The sequence below is a fragment of the Bufo gargarizans genome, chromosome 1 (assembly GCF_014858855.1).
Source record: "Bufo gargarizans isolate SCDJY-AF-19 chromosome 1, ASM1485885v1, whole genome shotgun sequence".
Taxonomy (NCBI): domain Eukaryota; kingdom Metazoa; phylum Chordata; class Amphibia; order Anura; family Bufonidae; genus Bufo; species Bufo gargarizans.
Window position 1 is genome coordinate 496,565,324 of NC_058080.1, and position 19,913 is coordinate 496,585,236.

At 40.0% G+C, this 19,913-nt stretch overlaps 1 gene segment (V, D, J or C); it reads right to left on the reverse strand.

The window, feature by feature from the left end:
* Positions 1 to 395: 395 nt before the first annotated feature.
* LOC122928125 lies at positions 396 to 915 on the reverse strand. The segment is given in 2 exon segments: positions 396 to 703; positions 811 to 915. Coding segments are annotated over 2 exon segments (357 nt in total).
* Between the last annotated feature and the right edge of the window lie 18,998 nt (positions 916 to 19,913).

Here is a 19,913-nt window from a genome sequence, read left to right on the forward strand (position 1 = left end):
TAAAAAATTGAAGCTAAGTCATTGCTTCAATGCTTTTGTACATTCTGTAAATTTACATTTTGTATGCTTTTGTCTTTGTTTGTATACCATGTTTGATAATGTCTTTTGATATTGTGCATATTTCTGTCTTTGTTAAGTAAACTATATGAACTTACTAAGCGACTGTGTGTAAGTCTATTTATTCTTGCAGTGCTTGAATCCACTTTTCTATTCAGTCTTAGATGTGGCCACTGTTAGAAGAAATATCTCAGATGGGAAGACCCCTTTGACCTGTATAATCCAAGAAATGTATTTTAATTGTACATTTGTCAGTTATCTTCAGCTCCCCTTATCTGGTCAGCTGTTTTAAAATCCTCAATATGAATATTCTTGTATTGGGATCAGTAGGCAATGTGTCACAGTGATTGCCTTGCACAGTAATATGTGCCACTGTCTGGGTATTGTAAGTTGTCAATCCTCAACAAACCCGTGGATCCTCTTGTGGATGGTGTGACTCTTCCCTTGAAACTGTCTGCAATGTAAGTGCTGTATCCTGTCCTAAATGCTGAAATCCACACAAGGCCTTCTGTTGGAGTTTCTCGTAACCAGTGCAAATGGTGATTGTTTATATCATAACCACTGACATCACATTGTAACTGAATGGAGTTTCCCACTTGTTGAATTTCTGACTCTTTCTGATGTAAAACATCAACTGCAGCAAGACCTTTGAGAACAAATAGAAGAGAATTAACTTTGCACACATAAGTTTTGGATTAATTGCATTTTGGCAGTAGGTTATTTAGTTGACCACATATTGTAGACACATTTTACCTGATATGCAAACCATAATGCCATATAATAAATACAGTGCCATCGCCATGATCTCAGTCTATTCAATTATTTTTCCAATAATCCTTCTGCGCGTCTCCTGGACATGTTATCTTGTGAGCACTTTTGGCTATTTAAGCTGGAAGCACTTCTCATTTGCATACAGCTCACTTGTCAAGTCATTTACCATGGCATATTTGCCAACAGCAACCAACAGAACAGCGCCCTACTGTGGAGAGGTTTTTATCATAAACTACAGAAGTATTAAATATCATCATCATACAATATATTACTAGCAAATCTCCCAGAAAAGGTATATTTGAGAAATTAGGCATCTAGGTTACCTTTTATTTGCAAAGAGCAATTTGAAATTTGTTAGACAATTTTTCATATTGTTTAAGACAAATTTTAAAGTTTAAGCTATGGCAGTCCTATGCTCTAAAAGTGATATACATTGACGGTATTCCAGGTTATTCATAGTAGTTAACGGAGCACTCCGGGCAAATACTGAAACTGGCCCAGATTTGCTAATGCTGTCGATGTAGCCTGCCCCTTTGTCAAGCAAGTTGGAAAAAAAGTGTGAAAATCCTAGTTGCACCAAATTGAGTAGACACATTAGTAAATCTAGGTCACAGTGTTATGCAGAAAGCAGGACCTGAGGAGAAGAACATGGCACAGAGGTTCTCCCTCTGATGTTCTTTAAAATTCTGTGTCATGCAACTTTCATTGGCAGTTGCACAACATATCAAGTATCTCACGCGTTCTTTAATGCAAAATTTTTATTTCACTTGACTTATTTATTACTTTTTTATCATGTGAATAGAGAAACTCTCATTTAACACCATGCCTGAACCCGTCTAGTCCAAACTCCATTGCTAACCATGAATATCTTATTCAGATAGGTTCAAAATAGCTGCTTCTTCCAACTTCATTAAAATCGCCTTAACATGTTGTCATATCAGTGGTGTGAAATAGTACTTTGGCTCACTGTATGATGTATACAGTATATAGTCTTGCATGCAACCACATGTCTCTTTGGCCTCATGCATGTGGCTGTATCTGATTTTCAGTCCCCAGAAAATTCATCCTGAAAAATGGATAGCTTCTGTCTGCATTCCATTGGTTTCTCACTTCCATCAATAGAAAGGGTAATTCTCATCTGCAAAACTAAAGAAGAACAGGACCTCCACTGAGATTCCTGAATCGGGCAGGTGGATCCATAAAAAAAAAAAATAGATTTTTGAATGTCCCCATTGAATTGTACAGGTCAGGGTGCTATCTGACGATGACTCAGTGAAGATAAAAATGATCATGATAACAACCTATCATCTTAAAGATACACTATATAAGAGTTTCACTTCAACGAAGCAGACCTGCTGTGCAGGACGCAACCGACAGTCTAGACAACAGTGGTACTGTTTTTTAAACTTGCATAGCCTATTTAAGATTTAAATAAAAATCACTTGTAAATGTAACTGTCTAGTTGTTAAAGGGAATGTCTCATGAACATTGACAGGGGTGGAGCACCAGTGAGGTATACATTGCACTAGTCCTGTAGAAAATAGTTCTCATTTTGAACAAATGACCAGGTGTTACATCTAAGTGGGCAGTGTAATTGACTACATAACCTCCTAAGTGGAATCCTATGTTAATTGGGCCAATGATAAATGTGCAATTTCTTAAAGTAAGTAATGATTTTGATAAAATGTTGCTGTTCTTGCTTTTTGGCTGTTCTAAGTATTTAATATGTATAGACTGCCCTCTTCCGTGTCTTTGTGGCATTGCATATCAGTAAGAAAACACAGATGTTCAACAGCTTTCTGAAAAAGACTAACTGAACCCACCACAAGACATAGAGAAAATTTATCATGTGTAAAATTAATACCAAATCCAAAGAAACTGAAGGACAGCAGTTTGGTTATTTTTATACATACGGCATTGTATTAAAAGGAAAATTACAGACAGATGGTTCCTAAACAGCTGGCATGCTGAAGTGGCGCTTCATCTGTGGTTGACGCCTGCAGTGTAAAGATACAGGATTGTTGTGTGCAAAGATTAAGAATTGGGTCTCTCAACCTCTGGATACCAGGAACTGACAACTTAAATAAAATGTAATCAGAGTACTTGAGTCACTACTGGAAAAGTGCACATTTTGTATCAATTTCATTATTATGCTAAATAAATTGACTAATTTATCAGAGATGCTCATAAAAACATAAATGGAATCTGTCACATCCGGAAAGCCCTATCAATTACAGTACCACTAGAATAGTACTGCTTTGGCTGACCGCTGATCACTAATATATATACACTCACCTAAAGAATTATTAGGAACACCTGTTCTATTTCTCATTAATGTGATTATCTAGTCAACCAATCACATGGCAGTTGCTTCAATGCATGTAGGGTTGTGGTCCTGGTCAAGACAATCTCCTGAACTTCAAACTGAATGTCAGAATGGGAAAAAAAGTTGATTTAAGCAAATTTGAGCGTGGCATGGTTGTTGGTGCCAGACGGGCCAGTCTGAGTATTTCACAATCTGCTCAGTTACTGGGATTTTCACGCACAACCATTTCTAGGGTTTACAAAGAATGGTGTGAACAGGGAAAAACATCCAGTATGTGGCAGTCCTGTGGGCGAAAATGCCTTGTTGAAGCTAGAGGTCAGAGGAGAATGCGCCGACTGATTCAAGCTGATAGAAGAGCAATGTTGACTGAAATAACCACTCGTAACAACCGAGGTATGCAGCAAAGCATTTGTGAAGCCACAACACGCACAACCTTGAGGCGGATGGGCTACAACAGCAGAAGACCCCACCGGTTACCACTCATCTCCACTACAAATAGGAAAAAGAGGCTACAATTTGCACGAGCTCACCAAAATTGGACTGTTGAAGACTGGAAAAATGTTGCCTGGTCTGATGAGTCTCGATTTCTGTTGAGACATTCAAATGGTAGAGTCCGAATTTGGCATAAACAGAATGAGAACATCATCCACCATCCTCGTTACCACTGTGCAGGCTGTTGGTGGTGGTGTAATGGTGTGGGGGATGTTTTCTGGGCACACTTTAGGCCCATTAGTGCCCATTGAAACATAGAAACATAGAATGTGTCGGCAGATAAGAACCATTTGGCCCATCTAGTCTGCCCAATATACTAAATACTATGGATAGCCCCTGGCCCTATCTTATATGAAGGATGGCCTTATGCCTATCCCATGCATGCTTAAACTCCTCCACTGTATTTGCAGCTGCCACTTCTGCAGGAAGGCTATTCCATGCATCCACTACTCTCTCAGTAAAGTAATACTTCCTGATATTACTTTTAAACCTTTGCCCCTCTAATTTAAAACTATGTCCTCTTGTAGCAGTTTTTCTTCTTTTAAATATTCTTTCCTCTTTTACCTTGTTGATTCCCTTTATGTATTTAAAAGTTTCTATCATATCCCCTCTGTCTCATCTTTCTTCCAAGCTATACATGTTAAGGTCCTTTAATCTTTCTTGGTAAGTTTTATCCTGCAATCCATGTACTAGTTTAGTAGCTCTTCTCTGAACTCTCTCCAAAGTATCAATATCCTTCTGGAGATATGGTCTCCAGTACTGAGCACAATACTCCAAATGAGGTCTCACTAGTGCTCTGTAGAGCGGCATGAGCACTTCCCTCTTTCTACTGGTAATTCCTCTTGCTATACACCCAAGCATTCTGCTAGCATTTCCTGCTGCTCTGTGACATTGTCTGCCTACCTTTAAGTCTTCTGAAATAATAATCCCTAAATCCCTTTCCTCAAATACTGAGGTTAGGACTGTATCGCTGATTTTATATTCTGCTCTTGGGTTTTTACGTCCCAGGTGCATTATCTTGCACTTATCAACATTAAATTGGCCATCATTTAAATGCCATGGGCTACCTGAGCAGTTCTGAAGGCAAAAGGGGGTTCAACACCGTATTAGTATGGTGTTCCTAATAATTCTTTAGGCGAGTGTATGTCCATACTCATCCCCTTTCCTCTGTTGTATGCCTGCAAACAGGCCATTGAATACATTGAGAAGACTACTGAGCGTGTCCACATAATGGAGAGGACTAAAGGAGAAGTCCTCTCAATCTACTCCACAGGTGGTTTGTTGGTGAAAGCATGGGAATGGGGTGAGTATTGACATCAAGAGCAGTACTAGTCATGTATTGGGAGTTATTCTGAATGCCTGATTGGAGTCAGGAGGGAATTTTTTATTCCCCTAAAGTGGGGAAAATTGGCTCCCACCTCACAGTACCTTCCTCTGGATCATTGCAGGATGACAGGCCGAACTGGATGGACAAATGTTTTTTTTCGGCCTTATGTACTATGTTACAAATATTTTTTTCCAGATGCCCACTTTGAACTACATTATCCTTAATACTTCATCAATTAAAACCATTATTGAAAAGGAGTATCAAAATTTTGTTTTGTCTTTAAAAAATGTCTGAGAAACTTTTTCCATTGCATTCCACTAAGCCTTTTTGGTATTTTTTTTTACTAAACATTCATAAGAAAGTATGGATTCCACTTGGACGTCCAATTGTATTTGTGGGAGGGGTTACTGAGCCTCACTCTAGATACTTTGATTGGGTTTTATGCCCAGTGCTTAAAATTACACCATTTTTTTTTTTTTTTTTTTTTAATTAGTATATCAAAACATTACAAAATAGAAAAACAGAATACAGTCCCCCCCCCAACCCCCCCCCCTCCCCCCCCTGCCTGTGGTGCGTCAAAATAGAACCCCTATAAATAAAACAGTTTGACCTCAACTAATCAATCCTCCAACCACCCCATATCTTAATCCACTGATCCTCAGCTTCCCTCTGTTTGTACAAAATTTTCTCATAATTTTTTACCTTAACAATTAAGTTTATCCATGTATTTATATCTGGAGTGAATCGAGCAAACCAGGTCCGACTGACCAAGACTCTGGCCAACATCAATATTCTGCTCAGGAAGATCTTTTGATACTTGTGATTATTTAATTTGGAAAGATCATTAAGCACAAATACTTGTGGTTCAAAAGGGATTCGAACTTTTAGTTTATACATAATACGATTATTAATATTATTCCAGTAGTTTATAAGTTCTGGACAAGTCCATATCATATGAAGAAAGTCCGCTCCTACAGAGTCGCATTTAGGGCAGTTAGACGTGTCTCTTAACCCACATTTATTCATCCATAGGGGAGTGATATATAATCTATGGCAAATATAAAATTGTATTAGAACATGGTTGAAGTTCTGGGATAGTGAAACTAAGTTCCCAAAAATATTCTCCCACCCTTCTATTTGTAAGTTCGGACAATCCACCTCCCACGCTTTTTGTCCTGGTGACTGTGTATCACTAAACCGTGCCTTAAGTAATAACTTATATATATTTGAAATTTTTATTCTAGACAGTGTACCCCCTACCCAATCATTCAAAAAAGATGAATTATCTATATCCAACACCCGTTTATCATCCAAACTGGATAATACTGAGCGCAATTGAAAATACCTAAACCATGAAAGGTTTCTTATATTATGTGTCATCTCTATAAATGGTTTAATTTCTCTATCTTTAACTACCTGTGAGATATACAGAATTTTATTCTTCTGCCAAAATGTGTCAGCTGCAATATCATCTAGCCTTTGTAAATATAAATTATGCCAGAGGGGCGTAAATGTAAGTGAACCCTTAACCTTCAACCATGTCCTAATTGTAGCCCACACTTTCAGGAGTAATTTTATAGTCTCTCTGTAGCCTCGCTCATAACTCTTCAATAGACCAGATTCCAACAAGGTAAAAATGTTATTGTGGGCATAGCTAGTTACCAACTTCCCCAGCAATGCACTGTTCTCTGATTCATAGCACCTCAATAGCTGGGCTGCAATAAAGTACCCTTTAAAGTAAGGGAGATTTAGACCCCCACACTCCACTGGTTTGTACAAATATTCCAGCTTTATTCGAACTCGCTTTCTTCCCCATATTAAATCATTAATTATTCTTTCCATGAGTTTAAAATATTTATCTTGTATCCAAATAGGTGTATTCCTGAGCACGTAAAGAAATTGTGGTAGTATCACCATTTTAACTAGTGAGACTCGGTCAGCTCTAGATAGAGGAAGTCTCAGCCAGATCCCTATTTTAGCTCTAGTCTTTACCATTATGGGGATCAAATTAAGTTGTACAAAATTTTCAACCCGAGGCGATATAGTCAAACCCAAGTATTGAAAAGTATCAACAATGTCCAACTGTGTCACAAGAGCCTCTTTCTGTGGCAGGGGGTCTATTGGCATCAAACTGGTCTTGGCCCAGTTTATAAGAAGACCAGACACCTCACCAAATGTTTTAACCATTTGAATAATCCTAGGAAGAGTAATTTCCGTATGGTCTATAAAAAACAAAACATCATCCGCATATAAGGAGATACGGTCTTGTATTCCTAACGTACCAAATCCTTTAACCTGATCATCCTGCCTGATGGCCATCGCAAGGGGTTCGATATAAATATCGAATAACAAGGGGGATAATGGGCAGCCCTGCCGCGTGCCTCTATTTAAATCAATACTACTACTGAGGATTCCATTAAGACTCAATTTTGCCCTTGGAGATCTGTACAGTAACCTAAGAGTACGTATAAACTTTTCCCCAAAGCCCATCCTTGCGAGAACCTTCCAGAGGAAGCGCCACTCCACCCTGTCAAAGGCCTTGGAGGCATCCAATGACAGGATGGAGCGAGTGGTCCCCCCAGGGGCCTGAATATTAGAGAAAAGCCGATGTAAATTATGATGTGTGCCCTTGTTCTGAATAAAGCCACTCTGATCCGGATGGACAATAGAGGAAATGACCCTAGAAAGCCTTGTAGCCAGGACCCTCGCAAGAAGCTTTACATCTGCATTAAGCAGTGAGATTGGTCTATAAGATTCTAAATCTAAAGGGTCCTTGCCTTTTTTTGGAATTAATATTATTATAGCCTCCATCATTGAATCTGGCAGCTTCCCATCCTTCATTGATTCAGCAAAGACCTCCAGCAGTCTTGGAAGAATACAATCCCTATATTTACTATAAAATTCATATGGAAGCCCATCTGAACCAGGAGTGGAGTTAGCTGAGCATAATTTAATAGCTCCCTCAAGTTCCTGAATTGAGACCTCTAGTTCAAGTGCTCTCTTTTGCGTCTCAGTAATAGTTGGAAAGATGATCCTGTCAAGATAGAAATCTATCTTATCATCTGTGATGTTAGAGTCGGCTTTATACAGATCAAGGAAATAATCAACAAAGGCCTTCTCCACCGGGCCCTGTCTAGTGACCATCCTACCATCAGTCATTCGAACCTTATCTATATGTTTTTTGGATTGTTGACTTGAAATTACTCTGGACAAGAATTTACCGGGTCGCCCTGACTCGGTAAAATATTTTTGCCCTTTAAAGAAAAGGCTCTGTTGGGCCTTATCCAATAAAAACTTAGAATATATTTGTGTGGCTCTTTGCATATTTTCCCTGTTCTCCTCCGTCTTGTTCATGTGAAAGGATTCTGTCGCCAGTGCTACACGTTCTTCTAGATTTTTCTGTTTTTTCCCATACTCCCTTCTAAGGTTCGCGATGTTACTAACCATCAATCCCCTCATATACGCCTTAAAGGTATCCCATACCACTTGAATTTTTGCTGAGCCATAATTATTATCCCAGAATCGGCCAATTTCATTTTGAATTATTTCATGTGTCTTTATGACTGATAGCCAATAAGGATTTAGTCTAAAAGGAGGTTTTGGTGTATATCTTTCCTGAGATAAACAAAGTTCAAGTAATAACGGTGAGTGATCCGATATTGACCTCGTTTCATATTTCATTCGCTTTACCAATTTCACATGTTTACTACTTATCAATGCAAGATCTATTCTGGACATCGATTTACCTGCTTTACTAAAACATGAAAAAGCCCTTTTCCCCTGTCCCAGATATTCCCAAGCATCTTCAAATCCAGCCTCCAGGCAAAACCGTGCCAGGGGAGACCCCTGGACCGGACTGTCACTCCTGACACTCGTAGAGACCCTATCCCGTACAGGATCAATGACACAGTTAAAGTCGCCAATAATCAGTGTTGGACACTCTGGCCATTTATCCATAAATAGTACCAGAGAGTTAAGGACCGAAAAGGAAAATGGCGGTGGAATATAGACAAAGGCCAAAATACATATCTTCCCCCTTAACCTACAATATAAAAAAATAAATCTCCCCTGTTGGTCGACAGAGGATGCCTCACAAACGAAATCAATAAGTCTATGTATCAAAACAGTAACACCTCTCGAGTAGTTAGAGAAGGTAGAATGATAAGTATGCGCAGCCCATCCCCTGTCGACCACCCTAGAGGTCTCCTCAGTGAGGTGGGTCTCTAGCAGGCATACTATTGCTGGTAAATGGACCTGAGTCAAATCAAAAACCGCTTGTCTCTTTCCTCTATCCCCCAAACCACGTATATTCCAAGCAATAATTCTAGTCAACATTATCAACAACGGTTAGATGGAAAAAGAGGAAAGAAGAAAAGAGAAAAAAAAAAAGGAAAATCACACCTATTTTGACGCACCACAGCCCGTCCCCACCCCCCTCGTACAGGCAATCCACCACATATTGTAGTAGATTTCTTTCCTATGACCATCCCTCCCGCACTCCCCCCACTCAGCCACCCCCATTAGGAAGCGAAGAGAAATACATTTAGGGGTATAAGCCCCTTATAACAAATATTATTCCCGCCAGGTCATAAATCAATTAAATCATCGATTATTTCGATCAAGCCAATCCGCGGCTTCTTCCGAGGTGTCAAAAAAAAGAATTTTATCATTGAAAATAATCCGCAGTTTTGCTGGGAATATGAGAGAATATTTAATATCCCTTTCTCTTAGCTTCTTTTTAACAGCCATGAATGTGCGTCTCTTTTCTTGTATATCTTTTGAGAAATCTGGAAAAAAGGCCAAACTATTCCCATTATATAGAACCGGTGAGCATTCCCTCGCCCTTCTCAAGAGGATGTCTTTATCCCCTGTAGTCAATAACTTAACAAGGAATGTCCGAGGTGGTCTCCCTGGAATTGGTTTTCCCCCCTGGGACCCGATGAGCTCTTTCGATCATAAAAAAGGAAGAAAACGAATCTTTCCCAAAATTCTCAAGGATTAACTTCTGTATGAATTGGGTTGGTTTTTTTTTCTTCCACACCCTCTGGAATCCCTATTATTCTCACGTTATATCTTCGTGACCTATCCTCAAGGTCCGCCACCTTTTTCTTCAGAAGGTTATATTCTAATTTAAATGTGGAGACTCCAGTATTTATTTTTTTGGATTGATTCTGTATCAGGGCAACGGAACTCTCAAGGTTGTTAACTCTGTCTCGCATTTTTGACAAATCGTCTTTTATTAGTCCCACATCAGCTTGGATAAACCCAAGTTGGGTTGTGACCGCCTGTATTAGATCCCCATTCTGTTTAACCGCTAGGAGTATTTCTTCTAGCGGAGAGGAGTTGTCATTAGGGATAACTTCCCCCATTATACCGTCTTCTTCTTCGGGGTATCTAAAGGCTTTTTGTGGTTCTAACTCAGTCATCTCTGAGTCGTCATTTTTTTTTGTGACAGGTTCCTTTTGTCCGCCCCTCGTATTAACCCTCAGAGACCTTAGGAACTGGTCTATTTTTATTGTTTCAACAGTTTTGGACCCGAGTTTCTGACTTGAGAGGTCAGTCGAGCGCCTACTAGCTTTTGGGGCCATACCTTGTTCCTGCTTTTTTTTTTTTTTCCCTTATTTCGCCTCTTTTTCTCCTTGTGTATATGTATCGCTTCTTCTTCACTTTCCCTCTTTCCCTCTCTTCTCCTTTTTTTTTTTTTCTTTTTCCCTCTCCCTTCTTGGTTGTTCTTCTTTTCTTTTCCTCTTTTCCCCTTTTCTTTCCTTTTTTTTTTTTTTCTTTTCTCACTCTCCCTCCCCTTTTACACAATCTTTAACTAGGGACACTAATGATTTACTACAATCTTTAACAGAAATTGCATGGTAAAGGGGTAAAAATTGACAACAATTGATGTTGAAAGTTTGTATATAGGAATTCCACATGCAGTGGGTATTCAGGCAGAAAGAATAATACTGGAACATTTAACAGAAGTTCCAAATGCATGGATTTTTTTAAAGAGGCTTTACAGTTCTTCAAAATAGCACTTTTGCGTTTATTGGAAGCTGGTTCATTGAAAGAGCCGATACAGAGCCAATATTATTTTTTATTTTTTTTGCTTAGTTTGAAGAACAATGTATTTTCACTCCAAAGAATACTTATTTTTTTAAATATTTTTTATTATTTGTATGATTCATTGAAGACATATTTGTGGTCTGGTCTGGCTCATTGAGCAGTTTTCAGAATTCAATTACAAAGATATAAATATCAGATTTATGGCTAATTTGGGAGGGATAGTTGTGGAGTTTCTTGATATTTGTGTTTATATATAGTGTTGAGCGCGAATATTCGAATTGCAAATTTTTTTCTCGAATATCGTAACTTCGAGATTTCGCAAATATTTAGAATATAGTTCTATATATTCGCAAAATCGAATATTCGTTTTTTTTTTTTCATCTGAAAATATGATTTCTCCCTGCTTCTTGCTTGTGGGTCAATAAACCATTGACCCACAAGCTACTTAAGCAGGGGGGAATCATGTTTTCATATGGAAAATAAAATGACCAATATTCTTAAAAACTAATACATAGCAATATAGTGAATAAATTCGTTATTTAGAATTTTGGCATTATTTTTTTCCTATCTGTACAGTTGTTCGCATACTCCTCCCCGACAAGCGTCCCCGTCACCATGGGAACGCTTGTGGGTTAGAAAATACCATCGGATCTGAGTTTTCCCTGAGATCGTGAAAGCTCAGATCCGATGGTATATTCTATTTCTAACGCACAGGCGTTCCCATGGTTACGGGGACGCTTGTCGGGGAGCAGTATGCCAAAGTGGAATAACAGTACACATAAATTACAGTCTATATGTGTATTTTACGAATATTCGTAATATTGGTCTAACTTCGTCTTTTAGAATATTCGTAATATTCTAAAAGATGAAGTTAGAGAAATATTACGAAAATTCGTAAAATACACATATACACTGCAATTTAGCTAATATAGTGCTATAGTAATTTTTTTAATAGTGTATATATTTTCCAAAACTGAAGTTCAGAAGAGGCAAAAAAATTAGACAAAAAAAAAAAAAAAAAGATTATAGCACTATATTAGCTAAATTACAGTCTATTTGTGTATTTTACGAATATTCTTAATATTGCCCTAACTTCGTCTTTTAGAATATTCGTAATATTCTAAAAGACGAAGTTAGAGCAATATTACAAAAATTCGTAAAATACACATATAGACTGTAATTTAGCTAATATAGTGCTATAGTCATTTTTTTAATAGTGTATATATTTTCCAAAACTGAAGTTTGGAAGAGGCAAAAAAAATTAGACAAAAAAAAAAAATTACAATCTATATGTGTATTTTACGAATATTCTTAATATTGCTCTAACTTCGTCTTTTAGAATATTGCGAATATTCTAAAAGACGAAGTTAGAGCAATATTAAGAATATTCGTAAAATACACATATTAGCCTAGCCATAGTCATACGAACGTTGCCTTATACAGGGGGGGAAAAAATTGCACGATTAATTTAATCGCATATTATTCGCGATAAATGAAATAATTCCGAATATTCGATTTCGACAAATATAATACGAATATTCAATCGAATATTTGCAAAACATCGCGAAATCGAATATGGCACCTCCCGCTTATCACTATTTATATAGAGAATGGTAAGATTGTCACAGAGGGCTATTGTAAACTAACAGTGAAAAACTTCCTGTTACAGTACATTCACATATTAACCCCTTAGGGACACAGCCTTTTTACACCTTAGGACCAGGCCATTTCTTGCAAATCTGACCAGTGTCACTTTAAGTGCTGATAACTTTAAAACGCTTTGACTTATCCAGGCCGTTCTGAGATTGTTTTTTCGTCACATATTGTACTTCATGACACTGGTAAAATGAAGTAAAAAAAATTATTTTTTTTGCACAAAATAATACCTAATTTACCAAAAAATCTCAAAAATTTGCAAATTTCAAAGTTTCAGTTTCTCTACTTCTGTAATACATAGTAATACCCCGAAAAATTGTGATGATTTGACATTCCCCATATGTCTACTTCATGTTTGTAGCATTTTGGGAATGATATTTTATTTTTTGGGGATGTTACAAGGCTTAGAAGTTTAGAAGCAAATTTTGAAAATTTTCAGAAATCTTCAAAATCCCACTTTTTATGGACCAGTTCAGGTTTGAAATCATATTGTGAGGCTTAGATAATAGAAAACTCCCAAAAATGACCCCATCTAAGAAACTACACCCCTCAAGGTATTCAAAACTGATTTTACATACGTCGTTAACCCTTTAGGTGTTGCACAAGAGTTATTGGCAAATGGGGATGAAATTTGAGAATTTCATTTTTTTGTTTATTTTTCCATTTTCACCCATTTTTTCCACTAACAAAGCAAGGGTTAACAGCCAAACAAGACTGTATCTTTATTGCCCTGACTCTGCCGTTTACAGAAACACCCAATATGTGGCCGTAAACTACTGTACGGCCACACAGCGGGGCGTAGAGTAAAAGGTGCGCCGTATGGTTTTTGAAAGGCTGATTTTTATGGACTGGTTTATTTACACCATGTCCCATTTGAAGCCCCCTGATGCACCCCTAGAGTAGAAACTCCATAAAAGTGACCCCATCTAAGAAACTACACCCCTCAAGGTATTCAAAACTGATTTTACATACGTCGTTAACCCTTTAGGTGTTGCACAAGAGTTATTGGCAAATGGGGATGAAATTTGAAAATTTCATTTTTTTGCCTTATTTTCCATTTTAACCCATTTTTTCCACTAACAAAGCAAGGGTTAACAGCCAAACAAGACTGTATCTTTATTGCCCTGACTCTGCCGTTTACATAAACACCCAATATGTGGCCGTAAACTACTGTACGGCCACACAGCGGGGCGTAGAGTGAAAGGTGCGCCGTTTGGTTTTTGGAAGTCAGATTTTGCTGGACTGGTTTTTTGACACCATGTCCCATTTGAAGCCCCCCTGATGCACCCCTAGAGTAGAAACTCCATAAAAGTGACCCCATCTAAGAAACTACACCCCTCAAGGTATTCAAAACTGATTTTACATACATTTTTAACCCTTTAGGTGTTGCACAAGATTTAATGGAAAATAGAGATACAATTTCCAAATTTCACTTTTTTGGCAGATTTTCCATTTTAATATTTTTTTTCCAGTTACAAAGAAAGGGTTAACAGCCAAACAAAACTCATTATTCATGGCCCTAATTCTGTAGTTTACAGAAACACCCCATATGTGGTCGTAAACCACTGTACGGGCACACGGCGGGGCGCAGAAGGAAAGGAATGCCATACGGTTTTTGGAAGGCAGGTTTTGCTGGACTGTTTTTTTGGACACCATGTCCCATTTGAAGCCCCCCTGATGCACCCCTAGAGTAGAAACTCAAAAAAAGTGACCCCATTTTAGAAACTACGGGATAGGGTGGCAGTTTTGTTGGTACTAGTTTAGGGTACATATGATTTTTGGTTGCTCTATATTACACTTTTTGTGCGGCAAGGTAACAAGAAATACCTTTTTGGCACAGTTTTTTTTTTGTTATTTACAACATTTATCTGACAGGGTAGATCATGTGGTAATTTTATAGAGCAGGTTGTCACGGACGCGGCGATACCTAATATGTATACAATTTTTTTTATTTATGTAAGTTTTACACAATGATTTCATTTTTAAAACAAAAAAAGTTTTAGTGTCTACATAGTCTAAGAGCCATAGTTGTTTCAGTTTTTGGGCGATTATCTTGAGTAGGGTCTCATTTTTTGCGGGATGAGATGACGGTTTGATTGGCACTATTTTGGGGTGCATATGATTTTTTGATCGCTTGCTATTGCACTTTTTGTGATGTAAGATGACCAAAAATTGCTTTTTTTACACCGTTTTTATTTTTATTTTTTTACGGTGGTCACCTGAGGGGTTAGGTCATGTGATATTTTTATAGAGCCGGTCCATACGGACGCGGCAATACCCAATATGTATACTTTTTTTTATTTATGTAAGTTTTACACAATGATTTCATTGTGTATTTGATTTCTAAGAGCCATAGTTTTTTCAGTTTTTGGGCGATTATCTTAAGTAGGGTCTCATTTTTTGCGGGATGAGATGACGGTTTGATTGTTACAATTTTGGCGTACATGCGACTTTTTTGATCACTTTTATTACCTTTTTTTGGGAAGTAAGGTGGGCAAAATTTCTATTTTATCATAGTTTTTAATTTTTTATTTTTATGGCGTTCACCGTTCGGGTAAAGTAACATTACCGTTTTATAGATCAGGTCGTTACGGACGCGGTGATACCAAACATGTGTAGGGAATTTAATTTTTTTCATTTTTAATCAGTGATAAATGTGTTTTTTGATTTTTACTTTTTTTTCACTTTTTTCACTTTTTTTTTACCCAGACCCACTTGGTTCTTGAAGATCCAGTGGGTCTGATGTCTATATAATACAGTACTGTACTCTATATAGGGTACTGCACTGTATTTTACTTACACTGAACAGATCTATGCTTTCAGCACAGATCTGTTCAGCACCATGGACAGCAGGACGCCTGAGCAGGCGTCCTGTTGCCATGGGAACCTTCCCCGTCTGCCACAACTTCGCAGACGGGGAAGGGTAAGGACTGGGGTGTCGGGGGGCTGTCTGGGAGCTCTCTCCCTCTCCCATCGGGGGGCTGCAAAGGCACAGCAGCCCCCCGATCGGAGAGGGAGGGAGCTCCCTGCGCTGTTAACCTTTTCCATACAGCGGTCCGTACGGACCGCTGTATGGAAAGGGTTAAACGGCTGACATCGCATCAACGATGTCAGCCGTTTATACCAGGGTGCCAGCAATGTGCTGGCACCCTGGTATACCCACTCTACACCAACGATTACGCAATGGGAGGCGGGCGGGGGATCGCGATCCCGCCTGCCGCACCGCCCGCCTCCCGCACCGCCCGCAACCCTCCCCCTGCACCACCCGCCCACATAATATCATTCAGGGGTGCAGGGGGAGGAATAACATATATATTCTGGGCATTGTAAAGTTTCTGATCCCCGCGGTCAGGGACCGCAGGGATCAGAAACGGCAAAAAGCGCATCAAACCGCAGGTCTGAATTGACCTGCGGTTTGTTGCGATCGCCGACATGGGGGGGTCACGGGACCCCCCCGCGCATTTAGCCTAGGTGCCTGCTCAATGATTTGTGCAGGCACCTTGTTCCGATCACTGCCAGCCGGGCGGCAGTGATCGAAACAACACATGACGTACCGGTACGTCATGTGTCCTTAAGTACCAGGGCATCATGACGTACCGGTACGTCATGTGTCCTGAAGAGCACCTCCCGCTTATCACTATTTATATAGAGAATGGTAAGATTGTCACAGAGGGCTATTGTAAACTAACAGTGAAAAACTTCCTGTTACAGTACATTCACATATTAAACACCAGAACCATATGACCAGTTCCACTGCCTAATTAAATTAATGTAGTAATGTAACCAATTTAGAGAGAAAGCTGAATGAATTGGTGATGCATCTACTGGCAAGGGGTTGCCCTAGACAGGCTTTTAGAAAATGCATTTGAGCGTACAGCATGCCAAGATACAGCAATCCTGCTAAACAAGAAAGGAGTAAGAAAAGATAGACATTTTGTGCTATCTTTTAAATGTGGTCTCATGAGTGATAAAATCAGTTCAGTTATATATTTTAGTGAAGGATCTTGCATTACAGGTAGTTGCAGTACATAAACCAATATCTCATTCAGGAGATGTAGAAATATTAAGGATAATGTAGTCAGAAATAGGTATCTAGGGGAAAAAGTAAAGAAATGTGGACAGTGTTCTCATTGCCGTTCTTTTAAGAATTCCAGATTGAAAATGGGAGAGGTAATGCATAATATGAAGAAATTGATAACTTGTAACATCACTTGTTCTTCACATTGCTTTTTGCACTTCAAGGCACTTTTACAAAATTAAAATTGGCACATGATCTCCGTGTCTAATTTCCCATATAAAATATTACAACAATAATGATGAAAAAATGTGATTCCTTAGTGGTTGGTACCCTTTAATGAAACGATAAAATAGAGACACCAAAAACCAACTGGTCACACAACATATCTCATATAGAGCAGTTTCCACTCCAAAACACATACAAACCTTGATCATCTTATCAGGTACAACTGCATATGTTCAAACCCTACAGACAGGGATGAACACCTTGGAAGCTTTAAAGAGATATTTTTGAATCAGGGATATAATCCAACTAGAGTGGAAAACCAGATTGCCAAAGCCACCAGATTACCAAGAAGTGAGCTTCTACCATACAAAACAAGAAAAACGTCAGGTACCTCTAGTAGTCACCTATAGAGTTGAGCGAACACCTGGATGTTCGGGTTCGAGAAGTTCGGCCGAACTTCCCGAAAATGTTCGGGTTCGGGATCCGAACTTCGTCCCGAACCCGAACCCCATTGAAGTCAATGGGGACCCGATCTTTTCGGCACTAAAAAGGCTGTAAAACAGCCCAGGAAAGGGCTAGAGGGCTGCAAAAGGCAGCAACATGTAGGGAAAATCCCCTGCAAACAAATGTGGATAGGGAAATGAATTAAAATAAAAATTAAATAAATAAAAATTAACCAAAATCAATTGGAGAGAGGTCCCATAGCAGAGAATCTGGCTTCCCGTCACCCACCACTGGAACAGTCCATTCTCAGATATTTAGGCCCCGGAACCCAGGCAGAGGAGAGAGGTCCCGTAACAGAGAATCTGGCTTCATGTCAGCAGAGAATTAGTCTGCATGTCATAGCAGAGAATGAGGCTTCACGTCAGCCACCACTGCAACAGTCCATTGGCATATATTTAGGCCCAGCACCCAGGCAGAGGAGAGAGGTCCCGTAACAGATAATCTGGCTTCATGTCAGCAGAGAATCAGTCTTCATGTCATAGCAGAGAATCAGGCTTCACGTCAGCCACCAGTGTAAGAGTCCATTTTCATAAGTTTAGGCCCAGCACCCAGGCAGAGGAGAGAGGTCCCGTAACAGACAATCTGGCTTCATGTCAGCAGAGAATTAGTCTGCATGTCATAGCAGAGAATGAGGCTTCACGTCAGCCACCATTGCAACAGTCCATTGGCATATATTTAGGCCCAGCACCCAGGCAGAGGAGAGAGGTCCCGTAACAGATAATCTGGCTTCATGTCAGCAGAGAATCAGTCTGCATGTCATAGCAGAGAATGAGGCTTCACGTCAGCCACCACTGCAACAGTCCATTGGCATATATTTAGGCCCAGCACCCAGGCAGAGGAGAGAGGTCCCGTAACAGACAATCTGGCTTCATGTCAGCAGAGCATCAGTCTTCATGTCATAGCAGAGAATTAGGCTTCACGTCACCCACCACTGTAAGAGTCCATTTTCATAAGTTTAGGCCCAGCACCCAGGCAGAGGAGAGAGGTCCCGTAACAGACAATCTGGCTTCATGTCAGCAGAGAATTAGTCTGCATGTCATAGCAGAGAATGAGGCTTCACGTCAGCCACCACTGCAACAGTCCATTGGCATATATTTAGGCCCAGCACCCAGGCAGAGGAGAGAGGTCCCGTAACAGATAATCTGGCTTCATGTCAGCAGAGAATCAGTCTGCATGTCATAGCAGAGAATGAGGCTTCACGTCAGCCACCACTGCAACAGTCCATTGGCATATATTTAGGCTTAGCACCCAGGCAGAGGAGAGAGGTCCCGTAACAGACAATCTAGGCTTCATGTCAGCAGAGAATTAGTCTGCATGTCATAGCAGAGAATGAGGCTTCACGTCAGCCACCACTGCAACAGTCCATTGGCATATATTTAGGCCCAGCACACAGGCAGAGGAGAGAGGTCCCGTAACAGACAATCTGGCTTCATGTCAGCAGAGAATTAGTCTGCATGTCATAGCAGAGAATGAGGCTTCACGTCAGCCACCACTGCAACAGTCCATTGGCATATATTTAGGCCCAGCACACAGGCAGAGGAGAGAGGTCCCGTAACAGACAATCTGGCTTCATGTCAGCAGAGAATTAGTCTGCATGTCATAGCAGAGAATGAGGTTTCACGTCACCCACCACTGTAAGAGTCCATTTTCATAAATTTAGGCCCAGCACCCAGGCAGAGGAGAGAGGTCCCGTAACAGAGGATCTGGCTTCATGTCAGCAGAGAATCAGTCTGCATGTCATAGCAGAGAATCAGGCTTCACGTCACCCAACATTGGAACAGTCCATTGGCATATATTTAGGCCCCGGTACCCAGACAGAGGAGAGGTTCATTCAACTTTGGGTAGCCTCGCAATATAATGGTAAAATGAAAATAAAAATAGGATTGAATGAGGAAGTGCCCTGGAGTCCAATAATATATGGTTAAGGGGAGGTAGTTAATGTCTAATCTGGACAAGGGACGGACAGATCCTGTGGGATCCATGCCTGGTTCATTTTTATGAACGTCAGCTTGTCCACATTGGCTGTAGACAGGCGGCTGCGTTTGTCTGTAATGACGCCCCCTGCCGTGCTGAATACACGTTCAGACAAAACGCTGGCCGCCGGGCAGGCCAGCACCTCCAAGGCATAAAAGGCTAGCTCTGGCCACGTGGACAATTTAGAGACCCAGAAGTTGAATAGGGGCCGAACCATCAGTCAGTACGTGGAGGGGTGTGCACATGTACTGTTCCACCATGTTAGTGAAATGTTGCCTCCTGCTAACACGTTGCGTATCAGGTGGTGGTGCAGTTAGCTGTGGCGTGTTGACAAAAGTTTTCCACATCTCTGCCATGCTAACCCTGCCCTCAGAGGAGCTGGCATTGACACAGCTGCCTTGGCGACCTCTTGCTCCTCCTCTGCCTTGGCCTTGGGCTTCCACTTGTTCCCCTGTGACATTTGGGAATGCTCTCAGTAGCGCGTCTACCAACGTGCGCTTGTACTCGCG